At 49.6% G+C, this 18,915-nt stretch overlaps 2 protein-coding genes across 2 annotated transcripts in view; both read right to left on the bottom strand.

Annotated features, from left to right (window-relative positions):
* LOC119441520 (short stature homeobox protein 2) overlaps window positions 1-3,978 on the bottom strand; it is a 108,107-nt gene extending 104,129 nt beyond the window's left edge. The window contains exon 1 of the mRNA XM_049662730.1: window positions 3,618-3,978. Within this exon, the coding sequence (XP_049518687.1) occupies window positions 3,618-3,978 (361 nt within the window). The remainder of the gene's footprint in view (window positions 1-3,617) is intronic.
* The window catches only part of LOC119441521 (mitochondrial intermediate peptidase), a 495,739-nt gene that overhangs the window by 249,965 nt on the left and 226,859 nt on the right, over window positions 1-18,915 (bottom strand). The gene's annotated exons all lie outside the window — the stretch shown is intronic.

Here is an 18,915-nt window from a genome sequence, read left to right as displayed (position 1 = left end):
GAGAAGATCAACTCTTTCGAAAGGAGATGATGGTGGCGCCACAGGGTGAAGGAGTCCGACCGGCGCAGTATTAGGGCGCTTGAATTGCTGGCACTTGTTACAACTGGCCACATACTTTTCTGTATCTCGTCGCATACCAATCCAATAGAATCGACCCTGAATGCGGTGGTATGTTCTGGTGAAACCCAGGTGCCCAGCGGTCGAGTCGTCGTGCATAGAACGGAGTACGTGGTTTCTCAAATTCTTAGGGACCACTAAGAGGAGGCGGGCACCCTCAGCCGCGTAGTTCTTCTTGTAGAGCAGGTCATCTTGGATGACAAAGCCATTGTTACCTGTTGGCTGATAACAGAGACACTCGCTCCTGTGTCCACTAAGGCCAAAGTAGTAACATTGTCCACTAAAACACGAATCTTATTATGACACATGGCGACTGGCGGAGGCATAGGGGCATGTAGCTGAAGATGACTAGCGACCGCACCTCCATTGGTCGCGCCGCCTAGTTTCCCGGCGGCGGTGACGTGAGACGCCGTCGCGGAGATGGAGACCTGCGCTGGCGTGAAGGCGGCGGCGTCAAGCTCCGCACAGAAGCTGGTGAGTCGCTACGGTAATTCGCCTGGTAGAGCGTCCTGCTATCAGAATCAGAGGACCAACGTGTCTCATCACCTTGTCGGTTGCCCCGCCGATAAAAAGTACGCGGTCGTTCATAGGACGGTGGTGACGTGCGACGGCGGTGAGGACAAAATCGGGCGACGTGACCGCGAATGCCGCATTGGAAGCAGATGGGGCGTTCACGGGACGCACTGAAATTGTCAGTAGGAGGATAACTGGCACGGCCGTCCCACTCTTGAGGAACTGCAGGCGGTCTGCGTGAGTAACCGTTGTGAAACTGGTAACTGGGATGCGCGTTCGTAGTATCACTCCTGGACGAGGCGCGAAGTTGTAGGCATCTACGGAGGCGGCGGTAATGGTCGTCTCACCAAAGTCGCCGGAAGAGAAAGGCTCTCGAACCCGAGGAGTCGAGAGGGAAACCGCCTGGCGTCGGTCAAGCTCTTCTCGCACCACTTGCCGAATCATTGAGGCGAGGTCGGATGGAGCTGGGAGTCAACACTGGCGACGTTAGTCACGTTGGCCAGGCGACCGAACTTCGGTGTGAGCCGAGCTCTGAGCGCTTCAAATGTGCGGCAGTGCAGGACGACGTCCGTTACGGATTCCAGATGGTCTTTTCCTATGAGGAACTGGTACACGTCCTCAGCGATCCCTTTCAGCAGATGGCCAACTTTATCCTCTTCTGACATCTGAGGGTCCAGGGCCTTGCACAACTTAAGCACTTCCTCGATGTACGTAGTGCATGTTTCGCCGGGGACTTGAGCTCGCTGCATTAGCGTTTGCTCTGCACGCTTCTTTTTAGCTGTCGGATCTCCGAAAGACTGTCTACGAACTTCTCCCAAGTTGTCAAGCTTTCTTCATGGTTTTCAAGCCACACAGACGCTGTTCCCTTGAGGAAGAAGGCGACGTTGTTAAGCTTGGCATTCCAGCCGTTGAACCGACTTGCTCGTTGGTAGAAGCTGAGCCATCCGTCGACATGCGTGGCATGTAATGGAACGCTGGTAGAAGGTGGCGGATTGTCGCCGTCAGAAGCCATCTCTGGTGGCAGACCGGCAATTCGGCGACTTCGTCGAAGCTCCATGCGCCTCAGCACCCAGCTCCACCAAAACTGTTAGCCCGCCCGCGCCGACACCGAGCCGCTTCAAGGACAAGCGCACTTCGTTCTCCTCTTCTGTCCTTCCGTAGCTTTTGCAGGAGGACTCTCTTTGGTTGGCCACTATTGTTCTACAGGCAGCGTACGTGCTGACGCATTCTCGTGCGCGTCGTCCATGTGCACTGCCTTTGACAAGAATGGGCACACACACACCTAGCGAATGGCGACCCGAAAGTATCCATTGATTCATTAGGAAATTGGTGTGCCTTAAAGATACCTATATGAGCCGGCAATATCTATTTCAGGTTTCGTGCAGTAATTAGTTTTTTAATTAAGAACAAAATGCGCTTACTCGCACTGCATTGTTGGTAAAAATACAGATAAGCCCGTTCCCTGGTATATCAATTCCGCACCCATCTAACCTTCGCATATTCAAAAAAGAAAAAGAAAATGTCGCAGTTTCTCCCGAAAGGCGAATCATCGATTGTGACAGCAATCTAGTGGACAGCTACACGAAGTAAGGATAGTTGTTTTATCGGCCGTATAGACTTGTAGTCATAGGCATACTAACTAACAAGCATGGCGTCACGCGCGCACAAGCAAACATGAACGCATCACACTCGATGACGGTGGAAATTCGCTGTCAAAACGCTGGCGTGAGGAAACGCGGCTTCATCGCTTATCGCTTCATTGCAAACTGTGCGCGGAGAACACACCACATGCACACAGCTATGAGCCGCCGACGCACCTGCAGACTCTGCCCCCGACACAGATCGCGCTCATGATACGGCCGCGCGACCGCGCGCAGTCGCCACATACGCAGTTGCAGCAGGAATAGAATGCCGCCGCCACTCCCTCCCTCCCCTCCTCCCGATGCCTCTCAGGGTGCCCCACGCGCAACGGAAGATGGCGCGTTTCCTGCCCGCTTTCCTCTCATGCGCGCGGGCGAGATTGAACCGCCGATCGTCGGCCATCCGCTCACGCTTTCACTCACTCATAGAGCATACGGCGCACAGCGACGATTTTATCGCCCGTGGACTTTATACGGAACCTCGCGGCGACGCCGACGGCATAAATGCGCTTGGAGTGTCCATATAATTGCTATCGCAATAAAGCATATCGTAAATGTATCCGCCGAAATACCGACCAACCCAGCAGCAGACGGCAGCCAGCAGCAGTCACACCAAATCCGGTAGGAAAGGCATAGAAAGCTTCGTTTAAATACGTATTACGAATGGATGTTGGCACGGAAAAAAGTCTAAAAACAGCGAAGAACGAGCTAATCAAGGCCACCATGTTCATTATCTATATAGAGTGATAATGGTTACATTATTTCACTAAGGTTTGCATAAAAATGCGAAAAAAAAACTAAAAAGTAAATAACTAGCGAGAAAGAGAGAAACAACTGACACACGCGCGCATAAACAGTTAGAGAGGCTAGATCGATGGGGCTCCAGGAAAACGACAGGACGAGCTTACATTCCTGCTACTAAATGTACACGCCCGCCGTCCACAATATAAGTGCGCTCCCTGGCATATCTGTAAAACCAACAAGACAGGGAGACCTCGCAAAAATAGAGAAAAAGCTTGTCCCCTCTCACAATTTGCCACCTACACCGGGGGCGCCATTGTGTACATGCGTCTAAATTTTACTGATTGCTAGTGCATCAGTAACGTATATCCATCGGGCTGCGTTCGTAAGTCGTGCGTTTTCCCCAAATGCTCAGGGCTGGTGATTCCCGAACACTTGTTCGGAAGACATGCTGCATAAAACGAGCGAAGCTTCCCTATATATAGTGAGCCATATATACTTCGCACGATCTTCATTCGGTTCAACCAAATAGGCCGCGAGCCATCATTTAAATATACATGATTGTCTCTCTCTGTGTGGGCAGCAAGACAGTATTTGTATACTCACCGGGGCTGCCTCTCGAGTCGTCGTCGTCCTCCTTGTCGAGCTCGGCGTCGCTCGACGACCTGCGGCGGGAGGACGACCCCTCCGCGCCGCTCGCCGGCGGAGACGAAGACGAGGCAGGCGCCACGAGCGCCGGCGGCAGAGGTGGCGGCGGGGTCTTGTCGCGAAGCGAAGACGTGGCCAGGTTCTGGGCCGTGAAGTTAAGGCTGCGGACCGACTGGACGCTTCGTCCGCAGCCGTGAGGCCCGCCGCCGACGGCTGCTTTCACCGTAGTCACCGCGGCCAAGGGCAGCGGAGGCGGCGGCAAGGCGACGGCTCGGTCGAGTGTGAACGACTTGGACACAAACTCCGTCAGCTGTTCCATTTTCGGGCATCCGACGGCGCCCAGTGGGACGCGCCGAGATGGTGCACGGGTCAGCCTCTCGCGGGTTCACCGCTTCGCGTCGCTGTCCTGATGGCCGGCCGACATGTTGGCCGTATTCGGCGGAGGAACGAGAAGGCCAGCACTTGGGATGTTTTCTGCGGCGATAAATATAAAGTCGAGTAAAAAGTGCGGCACCTAGAAAATATGTTGGGAGTTTCAAAATTGCGAGAGTTTGTCTTTAATAAAAGTCGAAGTCGTTTTTTTTTCGTTTTTTATGGGGTTTTACGTGCCAAAACCACGATCTGATTATGAGGCACGCTGTAGTGGGGGACTCCGGAATATTTTGGACCACTTGGGGTTCTTTAACGTGCACCTAAATCTAAGTACACGGGTGTTTTCGCATTTCGCCTCCATCTAAATTCGGCCGCCGTGGCCGGAATTCGATCCCGCGACATCGTGCTTAGCAGCCCAATACCATAGCACCTCAGCTACCACGGTGGTTATTGAAGATGTTTGTGTGGCAAGTTGCGTCGTGATTCCAGGTGGAGGCACACACGCTAAGTATGTTAGGGAGGCCATCATTTCACAATTAATTTGTAACTGTGGACGCTACGCTCGCCTTGCCATACACGTCTTTATAGACACTACATTAGGAGCTGATAAATGCTTAGGTTGAATGAATGAGAAAATGTTAGATACGTACATTATAATTTTCGGAAGATTTATCGTTTATCATTATCACATTTCAAAGGATTGCACGAACATTTTCTTTTTTTTATGGATAAGGGTAACACAAATTTTCAATCACGCAAAACACCTATATAACATCTAAAAATGTGCGCGATAATCTTGAAAAAAAAAGTACTTCTCAAGCTAAAATATCGGCACATGGATCCCAAAATGTAGCCAAGATATCGAAAAATGTATTGGTCACTTATATAAACTTATATAAAATAAGAATAAAAAGCTAATAATTAAGATTACTCAGTTTCACACTGAGTAATCCGTGTGAAACAAAGTTTCCGCAATTCCAAAATTTGGTTATGCTGTACGCAGCTTTTTTAACCCTGTGGCTTTCGTGCAGATTAAAGGTCGAATGACTAACGATGACCAGACCAAGAAATTTTGCATCGCTTGTGCCCTTACGCATTAATTAGATACGAATCCGCGTGCGATCCTCAGACATGCTGGACAACGTACTGCACGGCAGATTGACAATAATGACTGGGCTCCTTATGTGCACAGCTGTGCATGCTGTACAGCGAACCTATTATCTGCGCATTCCGTCGTTCTTTCTTTTCTTGCGGATAAAGAACAGATTTTTTAATTGTTTAATGACTTTTCTTCAGCATAAACACATATTATTAGTTAGCCTCTATTACTGCATTTCGACTAAATATTCCAAAATAAAAACGTTCAAATTGTCATGAATCGCCGCGACAGAAAGTGAAATCGCGACTCCACGGTTTTGAAAAATATAGGACGAAAACAATTCGATCCGGAAGCTTAACTTGAAACGTAATATTGCTTTGAGAATCACTAAAGACACACACACGCACGCGCGCTAACTCCACGGTATCATTTATTCATTACATATGGTATGGAATACGTTGGCAACAAGAATGCTTCGGGCGTCTGCACAACAGTAAATTGTATTACAGGCAGGAAAATGTGAGGTGGAGCGCAAATCCTGAATATGCGGGGCAGTCATTCGCAGTACATGAACACGCCACAGAAGAGCCAGAAATATATATATATATATATATATATATATATATATATATATATATATATATATATATATATATATGGAGAGAGAGAGAGAGAGAAATAAGCACTTTTCGCCTAATTTAGATGGGGACCCATGAGTCCCGTGTTATATTCTTAATAAACATCTCTCAACGATAGCGAAGGCGAGCATTAGCTTATTAAGTCGCCCTATACGATCGTGTGCGATGCTGTGAACTTTTATTACTCATCTGGTACGAGATATTTTATTTTAAGGTAACGTTTGACATTCTTATTTTTTGGGGGGCCTTTTCAACAGCATGACTCTGAGGTTTCTGCCCTACATATATCAACAAAATAATTTTGTTTAGGCCGCTGTTACGTAATTTATATTTGCGTTCCGACAACTAATTTTAAATATACAATGTTGAACGTCAGTGGATAGCGTAAATCGGATACAATTTTGAGCAGGAATTTGTGGTTTCAATGCTCCGCATGTGAACGAAGGCTATGGCAAAAGTGGAACACGCACGTTCAACGGACTGAACGTGCTTCATGTAAGAAAATATGCGTGAGAAATGTTTGACCTTAACTTCGGTGTGTTGCAGTTTCAGAATAGCTGTTGCTTAATAGTTCCGGGAGCGCAACCACCATAATATGTGTATATTTTATGAGCCAGTATATTATAATTACTGCTAAAGTTCTGTCGCAAGTTATGCTAAGCATGTCGCAAGTTATGTCCAGTCCTGCTTCGTCTATAAGTAAGACATTACAGAAACATCCTGGAAAACAGAACACGTCTTAGTCAAGTGGCAACTGTCAATTCCTTGTCTACGAAAAAAGGAATAAATAAATAATGGCATTTGAATATTCGCTTCGCCATTTGCATGGTGTTTCATTGCTATGAAGGTACAGCATGAGCTGCAGCTAGAGCGAACTGCTTTTTATTGCCGAACCTAATATTTTCTTTCCCACCCAATTGGAAATTTCTGCATGTTTTGCAGGCTCTAAATTTCGCGAGCTGCAAGGAACGGATCTGTTGTCCTATGGATTCCGGAAACGAACATTTGCCGGACAACTGTTTCGTGGGCTAGACGTGGGCTAGTGAGTTAAGTCCGCAACCAATTTGTTCACATTGTTTGTTGTTCGCCGTAGTGCAAGCCACACTGAAGAAACAACCAGAGCACAATGACAGCTTATCCTTGAAAGTGAGCTGCGCTACTAGCGAGCTGCCATTTAATAAGTAAGCACAACAACCATGAACCAAACGTGAGTGTTTGCTGTATGGTAAGATAACTTAATAAAGCTAAGGCTTGTCGATATATGTCAAGAGCACTGCGTGCACTCACCTATGTTCTGTCGCACGGCGTATGGCGGTTGATTTGGGTCCCAACAGAGCACTCCATCCCGTCAGGTTTTATGTCCCCAAGCACATTGTCCGGCGCAGTGAAGGACGGCTACCCGAAAGTTTTCCGATCTTCCGCAATGCAAGCACATAGGCTGTCAGCACAGGGTAGTTATGAGTTACGAATAAAAAAGTTCAGCAGCCTTTTAGACGTTCAGCAGGAAAGAAGGCCACAGGAGCGTGCAGTAAACACAAATGACAGACATAAAATGTTGGCGGAGTCGAACACGCATCAACACATCGCTATTCAATACTTCCGCGGCTCTCCATCAGTCCAAGTGGATCAACTTCCTCGGCAGCGATGCGCCTGGAAGGAAGGCCACGGACGAACGTTCGGGCAAACACGTGGTACGACGACGTCGAAGCAAAGCCGGCCGCGGAAGTGAGCAAAGCGCCCAGGGACCGCAACTCAGTCCGCGAGAGAAACGTGTGGGACGCCACTGTCCCGAATGAGCCGGTTCGCGGGAAGCGTTCCCGTTTTTAAACTGATTACGCGAAAGGAAGGCTCGCAGGAGGGGGGGGGGGGGGGGGCGGGAGGGGGGAACAGGCGGGAGGCAGGGGTGGCGGACGGCGGCCGAATCGCTCGTCGGGAACGGGAGAGGATGGGGAGCGGGAGAATCGTGAAGGCGGAGGCGCTCCGGGTGGGGAGGCGCATGCGCAGACCAGCGCCGCGGGCGGTGCAGCTAGGGATGCGCGCGCGCGCGCTAACGCCCCCTCTTTCTATCGAGTCGGGGGACTTCGGCGACGCGAAGGAGCCCGCAGTCGTCGGTAGTCGGCCGCGCTCGTGGGAATGATCGTGGCAACGATGCGCCACCGAGAAAGGCGCTCCGGGAGTGTAGGAAACGGCAAGGTACAGGGGAGAGAGAGATTATAGAGGGGAAGAGTAGGGCACAATGCTAACTCCCGCCGGGTTCTGTCCGGAACGCTCTTGGCGAATTAATCCGCAAGCGATTAGCACCGGCTCCCTATAGCTGAAGTCGCAGCTTTCCCCTTCCTCCTTTAAGAAGGGGAGAGTAGAGTGGTCGGGATTTGAAATGGTCGCGCTAGACTCGGGAGTGCACGCGCGCTCACAAGTGTACCGGGGATATGGGAAGGAGACGAATAATCGGCTCTGGGAATGAATGTCTTTGTTGGCGACCCGCAACCGAATCTTTGTTTCTAGGCGGACCATGAAAGGGGGGCAAATCTGCCCTGGCCGGCGCCGGACGCAAGGCCGTCCGTTCGCCGAGCCGGTGACAATGGTGCTGTAAGTACTTCGAGAGGGCATTAGAGCTTGCATTCAGCTTCTCTCGCGGCCGCACCACCTGAAATTTGTAAATGGGGGCAATTCCAAAGAGGCGCCAGTGTATCCCGCTTGCAAAAGTACGGAGTGCGCCGAATGTGCATATATATTTACGCTGTGTGAGGCCGTTGTAAGTGCACCGCCGGTATTAAGTGAGTGAGCGTTGTACGTGTACAGTTCATGCTGAATGTGCGTGTTAAGTAGGAAATGCGTTGAATACAGCAACTTCAATTATAGTCTGTCTTCCTGGTACGTCATTTTATGCTTGAAGTATGTCAGAAAAACTCTTTTATTGTTTGCAGTCGTTTTCTCTTGCCGTCTACGAGGAAATGGACGTGCGCCGAAAACTATTTCTCTGTAATGGGGATCAAGAAAGGCAAATTAGTGTCTCTAATCAAGATAATCAAAGATGTTCAAGTGAGTTCGATAGAAGTTCTCCAGGCATGCTGCTTGTGTCACACTAATAATCTCGATTTTCACCTGAAGCAACGTGCACTAAACTTGTCGAGTGACATAGGTGAGCCATGTGTGTGTGAGCTCAGTTGCCTCTTTAAACAGTACGTTAGTAATGCGCGATCGTCATTCCCTTCGATATATTGCAGAGAATAGCCTGCGGGCAAAATAAGGCCGCGCAAAAGCTGTCCAGCCGTATCCTGTCTTGAAAGATGATCACAACAAATAATTTTGATCATGGACAAAAATATTGAACGTATAATCTCCTGCGGGAGTTATATAAAGGATGCGTAAGCATTTGCTGCTAACCAATTGTTGTTTCGCAGTCGTATGCTGCTGTGTTTGGTATAATTGCGAGAAACACCGTGAAAGAATCCTGAAACGGAGAAGCGCGGTTGCAAAACCAAAATATGTCAACGGAGACCAGCATGAGGCGACGGTAAAGAGGCGAGTAGTAGCAATGTTCACTCATGTTATGCGATGGTCCGTTTGGACGATGTCGCTGCTTCGTGGAAGATGAGCCTTGGGCCATGCATGCTGTAGTACGTGACGTGCGCCGGATGTATCAGAACAGTGTCACGTTTGCGAGACCTCGTACGTAGACATGGTCGATGACGCTACCTCCTCTCCATGCGAACCATTATCAACCGTGATCAACAGTACTCCGGCGGCGACTCCGTATGGCTCGGTCGCGCGGGCCCTATCTTGAAAGCGATCTGCGATGTGGACAGAGTGCGCCGAGTGCTGATAGCTTCGTGTTCTCGCCGTTTAGTTCGCGTTGAAGCGAGAGACAGCACGAAGATTAATGCGCTCGCTGCTGCGAGCCCTATCTTGAAAGCGATCGTCTTACGTGACAGACGGGTGGGTTTCCTCGTTGGGTTGGCGTAGAAATGCTTACGCATTTATAACTCTGTTTACGAGCAGCTCTCATAATGCCGCGCTCCGTACTAATCTGCACAGCCATGTTCCGCTGGCAAGACAAGATTATCAGCTAGACATTCTGTCGTCATGCTGACATGAACTAAAAAAAGATCGAATGGAAGGCACTGCAACTGGGAGCGAGCGTGAGAGTTTTCCATATAAAAATTTACGCTGCAGCCAACTGCACTACAAAGATAACATTTTTCTTCGATGAAGAATAATGGACATATTACCGCCAGGAACATACAATAGTAAGCTTCAAGCTAAGCGTTGGAATTTACACGGATACGTGCGCGACTTCACGTTTATATAGCTTCCATTAACATAGTTCATTCATCCTTTTGAGCACTTCATCATCGTATTGCACATTCTTGAACACTTCGCGCAATTAACAACTGGTTCAATAATGTAAGGGCGGACGGACCGTGAGGGTAAGCACAGTTTTTAAGCAACCTCGCAAATCACTAAATACGTGTTATATCTAAAGCTGTCCGGTTCTATGGCTAAGATCGAATATCTTGGTGTGTAATTGCTAAATCTGTTGTGAGTGTCCTTTGGAGGACATCCTGTTCCTTACACAAAAAAAGAGGGAAAAGAAGCACCAGCAATCAATAAAAACATGTTTGACCGACTCTGGTTTACGACAGAGTAAGAGAGGACGAATAGGAAGGCAGGGAGGTTGACAAGGTTGCACCTGATTTGCTATACTATACACTATAGAAAAGCGGGAAATAAGAAGGGACGTGCGCACACGCAGAACAGAGCAGGCAGTAACCTAGCATAGCCAAGTCGTCTTTATAAAGTGCAGCTAGGCCCTGGTTGCTTTCTGTGCGAATGATGGTAGTGTTCATAGTTCCAGTATCTTGTGTTCTGTGAACGTTTCAGTTGACCGATAGGAGAAGTAAAAAGAAAAGAGGGTGAAACAGGGAGGCTGCCAGTGCAAGTACAAGCTGGCGACCCTGTGCAGATTAAAGAGTTGAAGGGAACAAAATGTGATAGAAGGGATACAAAAAATAAAGAGAAGTAAGATCACACAGTTGCGGGATGCAACGCGCTACAACTTTCAACGTCGGTCGCACAATTCGCAAGACCTTATAGGTATCTGAGTAGAAACCTTACAGAGGAAACAATTTCAGTCCCTTCTCCTCCAGTCGTGTTTTTACAGGCAACGTGACAGACACTCTTGGCGGTTGTTCAGTAGCTCTATGGTGTTGTGCTGCTGAGCACGTTGTCGCGGGTTCGATACCCGTGGCCGCATTCCGATGGGAGCGGATTGCAAAAATGCCCATGCACCGTGATTTGGGTGCACGTTAAAAAAATTCCGCGTCGCCAAAGTTATTCCGTAGCATTGCGCTACACGGAGACCCTCATAACCAGCTGTGCAGTTTCGAGACCTTAAGCACTGTAAATTTAAAAAGCAACTAGCCTGTTTATAGCTTCAAAAATAAAGCTATTGCACCAGCTGGCGCAGGCCCCTCTTTTCACCATCTTCGCTAACGTACATAGCCACCGATGCTATCAGGGCGCATAACGTTGTCCGACTACCTCCTTACCATCTTGCTTCAGAAAGGCCACAGACAATTTTCAGTCGTAATATTGCTGCCAATCGTACCTCGTTTACATCGAACTACATACCTACAGTAAGACCATCCTCACTTTTATGGTGCCTGCACAAACCTGAAATACGCCTCACCATCCCAGGAATCACGAAAAAAGCTAACATGCCGTCGTTTGCCCTGAAACAGGCGACATTTGGACTTCTACATGAGATGCACAGTGGCCGCGTACATGTTTACATCGATGGCTTAATCCCACCTACAATTTCAGCTGCCGTGTAGGTGATTCCAGCTAGGTCCGTCAAGATGCACTAAAGACATCGCATGTATCATCAACGACAGCTGCTGAACTCGTAGCCCTTCGTACGGCTCTTCATTTCATTCAGGAGGAACCACCCCATCCATGGTCAATCTTTTGTGACTCCGAGGCAGCCCTCCAGAGTTCACTCTCAGCACTCTGTCATGGATCACATGAGCAGCTCGTCGCAGAGATCAGACAAGTCCACCATCGAGTAGTCGACGAAGGACGCGATATATCAATGGTTGCCTAGTAACTATTGCATAGATGGCAATGATCAAGCGGACGCAGCTGCCCCATCTGCCCATGACGGCGTCAACTGCACTGCCACTCTTCTTTCGAGAGCCGACGGAGCAAAAGAACTTTCCGTGCTTGTGCGTAACCTAACATTGGTTTAATGGAATTCATACGATTTCACAAGTTCACGCCTTCATACCCTAAATCCCAATTTACAGGTCTGTATTCCGTCCGACCTTCCACGAGTGGACTGCACCCTTCTAGTACGTCTATGGCTTAGAGTAGTATTATCAAATGAGTACTCCTTTCTGGGCCAATAGCCAACTTCGTGACTTCTGCGGGTGCAGCGAAACGATCGGCACATTTTTTTGCCAGTGCCCTCGTTTCAAACCGTGAAGAGCAGCCCTCTCAGCCACGCTAGACCAACTGGACAAGCGCCCACTCACGAAAAAAAAAAACATTATTGAAAACTGGGCTAGATGAACATCAGCGCGAGCCGCTATGAAGCCACTCCTGCGTTATTTAAAGGACACCGGACTGTGTGACAAGTTGTGGCAAGTTGTGACTGTGCACTGTGTGACGTAGAATGTATTAGTGGTACATCGACAATGTGTAACATCCCGTTTTACTTCCCGTTACACGCATCGTCAGGAACTTCAGTGTTCGTAATCGCCGATGCGAGTTCACTTAGCATCATTTCACACGTTTGCACAGACATTCCATTCCGTCACGAATGGAAGCGTTGCCCCGAGGGATCTCGTCCCTTGCATTTTCGCGAGTGTTTTCGTGTTGTTGTTGACTTGGCGCAATGGTGAGAAATACTAGACATAAAGAGAAACATTCAACGTGCATGATTGGCTGGGGTGACCTTTGACAAGACGCACACCGAAGACCACTAGCATGAATGCCGATAACCACTGGTCTAATAGATTTCGTAGGTCGACGTTCAGATTTTTTGGTGAAGGCCTACAGCGTGCGTCCCTTTGTCGTGACTGTTGTCGTAGCCTTATATTACTTTCCCGGGCGCGTACTGAACACGGCGCAGGGCTAGGATATCTTTAACTTGCTTTTACGTTGCCAGCGGACTGATGTGAAATGCGATCAACGCCCCCGTCCACACACTTCATTCGCGCTTCGCATGCTTCGCCCGCACTGTCTGCGAGGGTTTACTCGGATGTTGCGTGGAGGGATAATGACAACTTCACTGGCCCCAAGTGCGAAATGCGTAGCAGTGTTGTTTTGAACTGTCACACCAGTCCACCTGGCGCACTGACGAATCAGGTGACACATTAGCTGGAAAACGGCAGTAGGCCGCTCTTCCGCACTTCACGTCCCCGACAGTGTGAGGATGTCCGCTTTGCATGCCACGTGATTAGCTCCGATGTCAAGAGTGTCAGCGCGAAGACTACGGACGTTGAAAGAGAGGATGGGCACGCCTTAGTTTGGGGCGTTGCAACCTGTTGCATAGAGAAATCTCTGGCCCATTCTAGTAAAAGTGATTCTACTTTCTCTTCTGAAGGTGTAAGCTGCATATGTGGCCCTATCACGTTGCACCGGAACCGCGTGCATATGTGTTATAGACATGCGGGTGAAACGACATGGGAGAGACCTCGGTAGAGATCTCTCCAGAATAACCCGTCATCGTTTCTGTGTCGGGCTGCTTCTGGTCGCCAGGGGGCGGCCGGCCCGGCGCTTACACAGCGTACACCTGTCCTCCGCACTCGGCTGCTTGGTTTATCTTGTTACTACCGCTTTTTCTGCACATACCTCCTCGGCCTAGAAATGCATGGGTGGTTTGTTTGGCTTAATTGGTTTCCATACTTTGACGTTTATTTAAATTCGCGCTTCTCGTTCATCGGTTCTCGTATTGAGACACCGCGTTGTGACGGCTATAGTTACGCGTTTGCAGAATCACTCATAATGCTGCGCTGTGCTTCCAGTTGGACTTTCTGTAGACAGTGAATGCCTCAACTTGCAGGTGCCGGAAGCACAAAGGTAGTACATGCCCCGGAACGTGAGCGACAGATGCAGCAGGTGTACGTACCTCAGGGCGCGCGAGGGCAGAGAGGTGTGGAGCCCCACCGTGTCGACACTTGATGTATACATAAAGCGTGGCCAACGAAAAAGAAAAACAGCACACAAGACAAGAGAGAGCAAGCGAGAGTGGAAATGCAGGGAGGTTAACCAGAAGTGAGTTTCCGGTTTGCTACCCTACACTGGGGTGAGGGATAAAAGGGTTGGAAAGAATCCAAAGAGACAGAGATCGAAAAAAGGGAAGAAAACGAAAAAAAAAACAGGCATAGGTAACAGAAAAAGCGTTCCGATCACAGACGTTCCCTTAGTCCAGTCGATTTCAGGAGGCGCAGGAGCGCTTGCACGGCCTTCTGATGCGATGTTGAGTCGCATCGATGTTGCCGAGTTCTTTCTTCCCATAAAGGCTGGTCGTCCAACTGGTTCAGCACGACGGAAAGCGATTGTCTCTGCACACTGTATTGTGGGCAATGACAAAGAACATGACGAATCGTTTCCGCGTCCCCACTATCGCCACATGCTGCGCTGTCGACCATCCCTATGCGGAACGCGTAGGCATTGGTGAACGCGAAGCCCAACCATAGCCTACACAAAAGGGTCGCGTCTCTTCGGGGAAGTCTTGGTGGAAGTCGAAGGCTTAAGGTTGGATCCAAGGTGTATAATTGGGCGTGCATAAAATGTGGTTTATTCCAGTCTGATGAAGTGCATTGGCGTGCAAGTAGGCGGAGCATCCGTGCAGCATTTGTCCTAGACAGCGGGATCGTTCTGCAAGACAGAGCCATCGGTGAATGAGTGGGTGTAATTCCGGTACTTTTCATATAATAGAAGTAAGGTAAGCTGTTTAAGAGCCGGGGGTGGCATATCTACTTTTTTTCCGGACGCCAGGTACTGTCAGGATGACCGTTGGCTGAATGAGGCACCAAGGATGAGTGGAAGGCCTCGCGTTAGGCGTGAAGCAAGATGGTATAGCATCACGATGTGCGGATACCGTTCGGCAGAACGAGGCGTGTGGTCTCTCCGCAGGTAGAGAGGCTAGATGGTGACAAGGAGACCGTGCAAGGTGCCTTACATGCATTCTTATTGCTTCAACAGCAGTGCGGGTCTTGTTGAGGTGGTCTCTGGCGATTACAATAGTTGCCGCCGTTGACGCACTCCGAGGAAGACCTAGACAGATCCGGAGCGCCTGGGCCTGCACACTTTGTATATTACGAAGGCTTATTGTACTTGCGTTAGTCAATGCTGGCAAGCTGTACCGCAAGAAGCCGAGAAAACATACTCTATGTAGTCTAAGCATAGCGCCTGTCGACATTCCCCAGGTCTTTCCAGCGAAGATTTTCAAAAGGTGACAGATGCCTGTCAACCGCTTTTTCATGTACCATACCTGGGGGCTCCATGAGACGTCTCTGTCAATTATGACACCCAAGAATTTGCATGATCGTACAAATGGTATCATCTGACCATTGATTAATACACTGGAGTGCGTCATAGGCTGACGCATAGATGCCACAAGTGCACATTTATCAGATGAAATCTCCAGGCCTCGATTTCGGAGGTAGTGTGTAGTCTGAGTAGCAGCTTTTTGGAGCCTGGCGGCAGCTGTAGGCGTGTCACTCCGGACGCCCAAACGCATATGTCGTCCGCGTACATTGATAATTTAACTGTGTTTGGAAGGTGATCAAGGAGACCAATCAGCGTAAGGTTAAACAACGTAGGGCTCAGTACGTCACCTTGGGGGACACCACAGTAGGTGTAATGCAAAGAAGTGCGGCCGTCCTCGGTGCTCACAAAGAAAGATCGCATAGAGAGATAGCGATGTATCAATCGGGACATCCGACCACCGAGGATGGTCCTCACCGCTCTCGAAGAGTTCTCTCGAAGAGTTTCTCTCGAAGAGAACAGTTTCCGGGGGTGATCTACAAGATCCCGTGCCAAGACTGCAACTTCTGTTATTTAGAAGAACTTCTTGCTGGGCGAGTTGGTGCATAGCTGTATCGAGCGGAAAATAATTTTCTGCGCAGCTACTGTTGAATTGAGGTGGGCGTGATTTGCAACCCTCCCCTTCCTTCTCCCCCCCCTTCCTTTTTCGGGCACGTGTCAAAGCAGTCTACATAATGTGGCTTCTACACCAATAAAAAACCAGTTGAAAGTTTGCGCTCTATCAGTTCACGTTTTTTTCCTGTGTTTGTCCGTTTGTACGCGCAACGCTTCCCGATACAACTTGTTATATTGGCGAAACAGGAAACTTCATTCGACGACTGAAAGGGAACAAACGCGATGTCCAAAATCACCGCCACGCGTACAACGCACTGGTGGAGCATGTGCACAAGAGTCAACACTCTATCGTTTGGGAAAATGCTGCTGTCATGGCTAAAGAAAAAAATCCGACAAAGAGACTGCTGCTGGAATCTCTGCTGATACAGATGACGCTCAGATACCGTTAACAGGACAGATGGAAACATGCCTCAAGTTTATGCCCGTTCATTACGTCATATAATGCATATTTAACTGAACAACAGCGCTACGTCCGCTGCATTGTGAACATGGAGCTTGTACAGGCTCCGAAACGTCAAAACAACTTTTTTGACTTGGTCAGTGACCGTAATTTTTATTAGCCCAGAAAGACAAGAACGCCGGCGTTCTTGTTTTCTTTCTATTCTCGTCCATGTTTATTTGTGCGCTGGAGCGATGTGTTATAATGCATTTTATGGCAATAGAAAGCTGTCTTATAGAAGCCTAATGTGACAATTAGAGAGGAATAAGCAATTTTTTCTGGTCTCTTAGCTGTGGTTCGAAACTTGTTTCTGGGAAAAAAAGGCTCGACGTAAGTTTTGGTTAGAAAAAGTTGTCGCAGTTTCACCTGAAAGGCGAAGCATCAATTGCGATAGCAAACTTGTAGAGAGCTATACGGAGTAATGATATTAGCTTTATCAGCTGTATAAACTTGGACACGCAGCAACATCGGCAACACGCAGAACTGTTGAAGACGCCATCGGCGTTTTGCCCGCGTTCGCTCAAAATGCATGCGGCGTTGGTGACTGTTGCCGGAGCCTCTGATATAAATAGGCACTGCGTGCCGCAGCTAAACGTCGCCTCCCTTCCCCCCCTCTCCCCCACGGCCTCTCGCTCGTCGAAAGAAGGCGCGTTTGCTCTACATACATGGTGATTGTGAAGGAGAACAGAGACGCCTACTTTTGCAGCCCTTAAGCGAGCACGGCGCAGAACGCGCGTTTGTTCTCCGCCGTGCGTTCACTCCCCGTGAAAGACGCGCCCCTCGCGCCCTTTCACTCGCACATACAGCGTTCGGCGCGCGGCGACGATTTCTTCTCCAAATGACGTCATACGGAACCTCACGGCGACGGCTACGGCGACGGCGACGGCGACGCCGACGGCAGAAATCTGCTTTTGAGTGTCCATATAATTGCTATCGCAATAATAAATGTTCCTATTGAGACTGCCGTTGGGGCGGACACTGATGGCACACCAAAACTCCCTCTGAGGCTTCATATATTCATGGTAGCACCGTTCAATACAACTTAATTTCATTAATGTTGTAACTTTGGAGGCCTATAGAGCTGCACTGTGGCCATAAATGAGCCTCTGAAGATGCACCTACCTCGACGAAACAAAAGATGACCGATGCGGCTAGTATTCCCAGAACACAGTGCGTTTTGATTATCCCCTATTGCTGAGGAGCCGCAAGGCGAAACGAAGAAACACCAGCGCTTACCTGTCTTCAAGCACGTCGACTGCAGGACCGACTCGGAATAGTGCGGTCAGTACAATTCTATTTATACCAGAACTTGCTACCGACAACCTGAGGCGACTCAACAGACAGTCTTTCTCGGTGTTTCTCGAAGCGGTGGCGCCAAATCAAGTCACGGATGTCAGAGTCAACACACAAAAAAATGTCTTGGCTATTGACGTCGTACATGAGACGGCACGGATCGCTTTGAGCAAACTTACGGAACTTGGAGGCCTGAAGGTCCGCTCGTGCATTCCTCTGGACAGTGATACCTTTACTGGGGTCATCAGCGACGTGGACGTCTCTATCTCCAGCGCCGACTTGCCGATTTTAATTAAGCCAGCCGTCGATAGCTGCGCCATCACTCATGTGTCTCGACTCGGCACGTCCCGCTGTGTGAAGGTGGTTTTCAAAGGTGAATCTCTTCCCTCACACGTCAAGGTGGGCCACTTTCGACACCCCGTGCGTCCATTTATCCAAAGACCACTCCAATGCCGCAACTGCCTGAGGCTGGGACACGTGAGCGCTGTGTGCGAGAACACGAGAGTTTGCTCGCGCTGCGCACAGCCCCACGCTGCAGACTCCTGTGTAGCCACAGTGCTCAAATGCCCCAATTGCATTGGGTCCCATGATGCTACCTCAAAGGACTGCCCTAAATTGAGGAAAGAAAGGGCGGTCTTAAAGCAGATGGCAAGAGACCGTTCGTCTCGTGGGGAAGCTGTTGCTGTCATTAGAAAGCAACGCTCCCGACGCCGTCGGAATTCAAAGAACGAATATTCCTCTATGAAGAGCGCGGCACATCCGACAACTCCTCCTCCTCTGCCCCCTAGGCCTGGCGGAGTCGCGTCTAACTCTGACAAGGTCGTGCCGGAGAACACCAATACTGAAGCCTGGCCCGCGCTACCAAAGCTACAGCCGCCACCACAGCAGAAGCCACAACCGAAGCCACAACCGAAGCCACAGCAAATACCCCAGCCGAAGCCACAGCCGAAGCCACAGCCGAAGCCACAGTCATGGCCACAGCCGAAGCCACAGCCGATGCCACAGCCGATGCCACAGCCGACGCCACAGCCGACGCCACAGCCGACGCCACATCCGACGCCACAGCCGACGCCACAGCCGACGCCACAGCCGACGCCACAGTTCAAGCCACAGCCGAGACCACAGCCGGAGTCACAACCGATGCCACAGCCGGCACCACAGTCACATCAAAGAATACAGTGCACCGCGGTAGAGTCCACAATGCCGACTCCCGATAAATTGCCCGAAGAACACCGGCAAGTG

This window comes from Dermacentor silvarum, chromosome 2 (assembly GCF_013339745.2).
Source record: "Dermacentor silvarum isolate Dsil-2018 chromosome 2, BIME_Dsil_1.4, whole genome shotgun sequence".
NCBI classification, from domain to species: domain Eukaryota; kingdom Metazoa; phylum Arthropoda; class Arachnida; order Ixodida; family Ixodidae; genus Dermacentor; species Dermacentor silvarum.
This window is presented reverse-complemented; position numbering and strand designations above follow the sequence as displayed.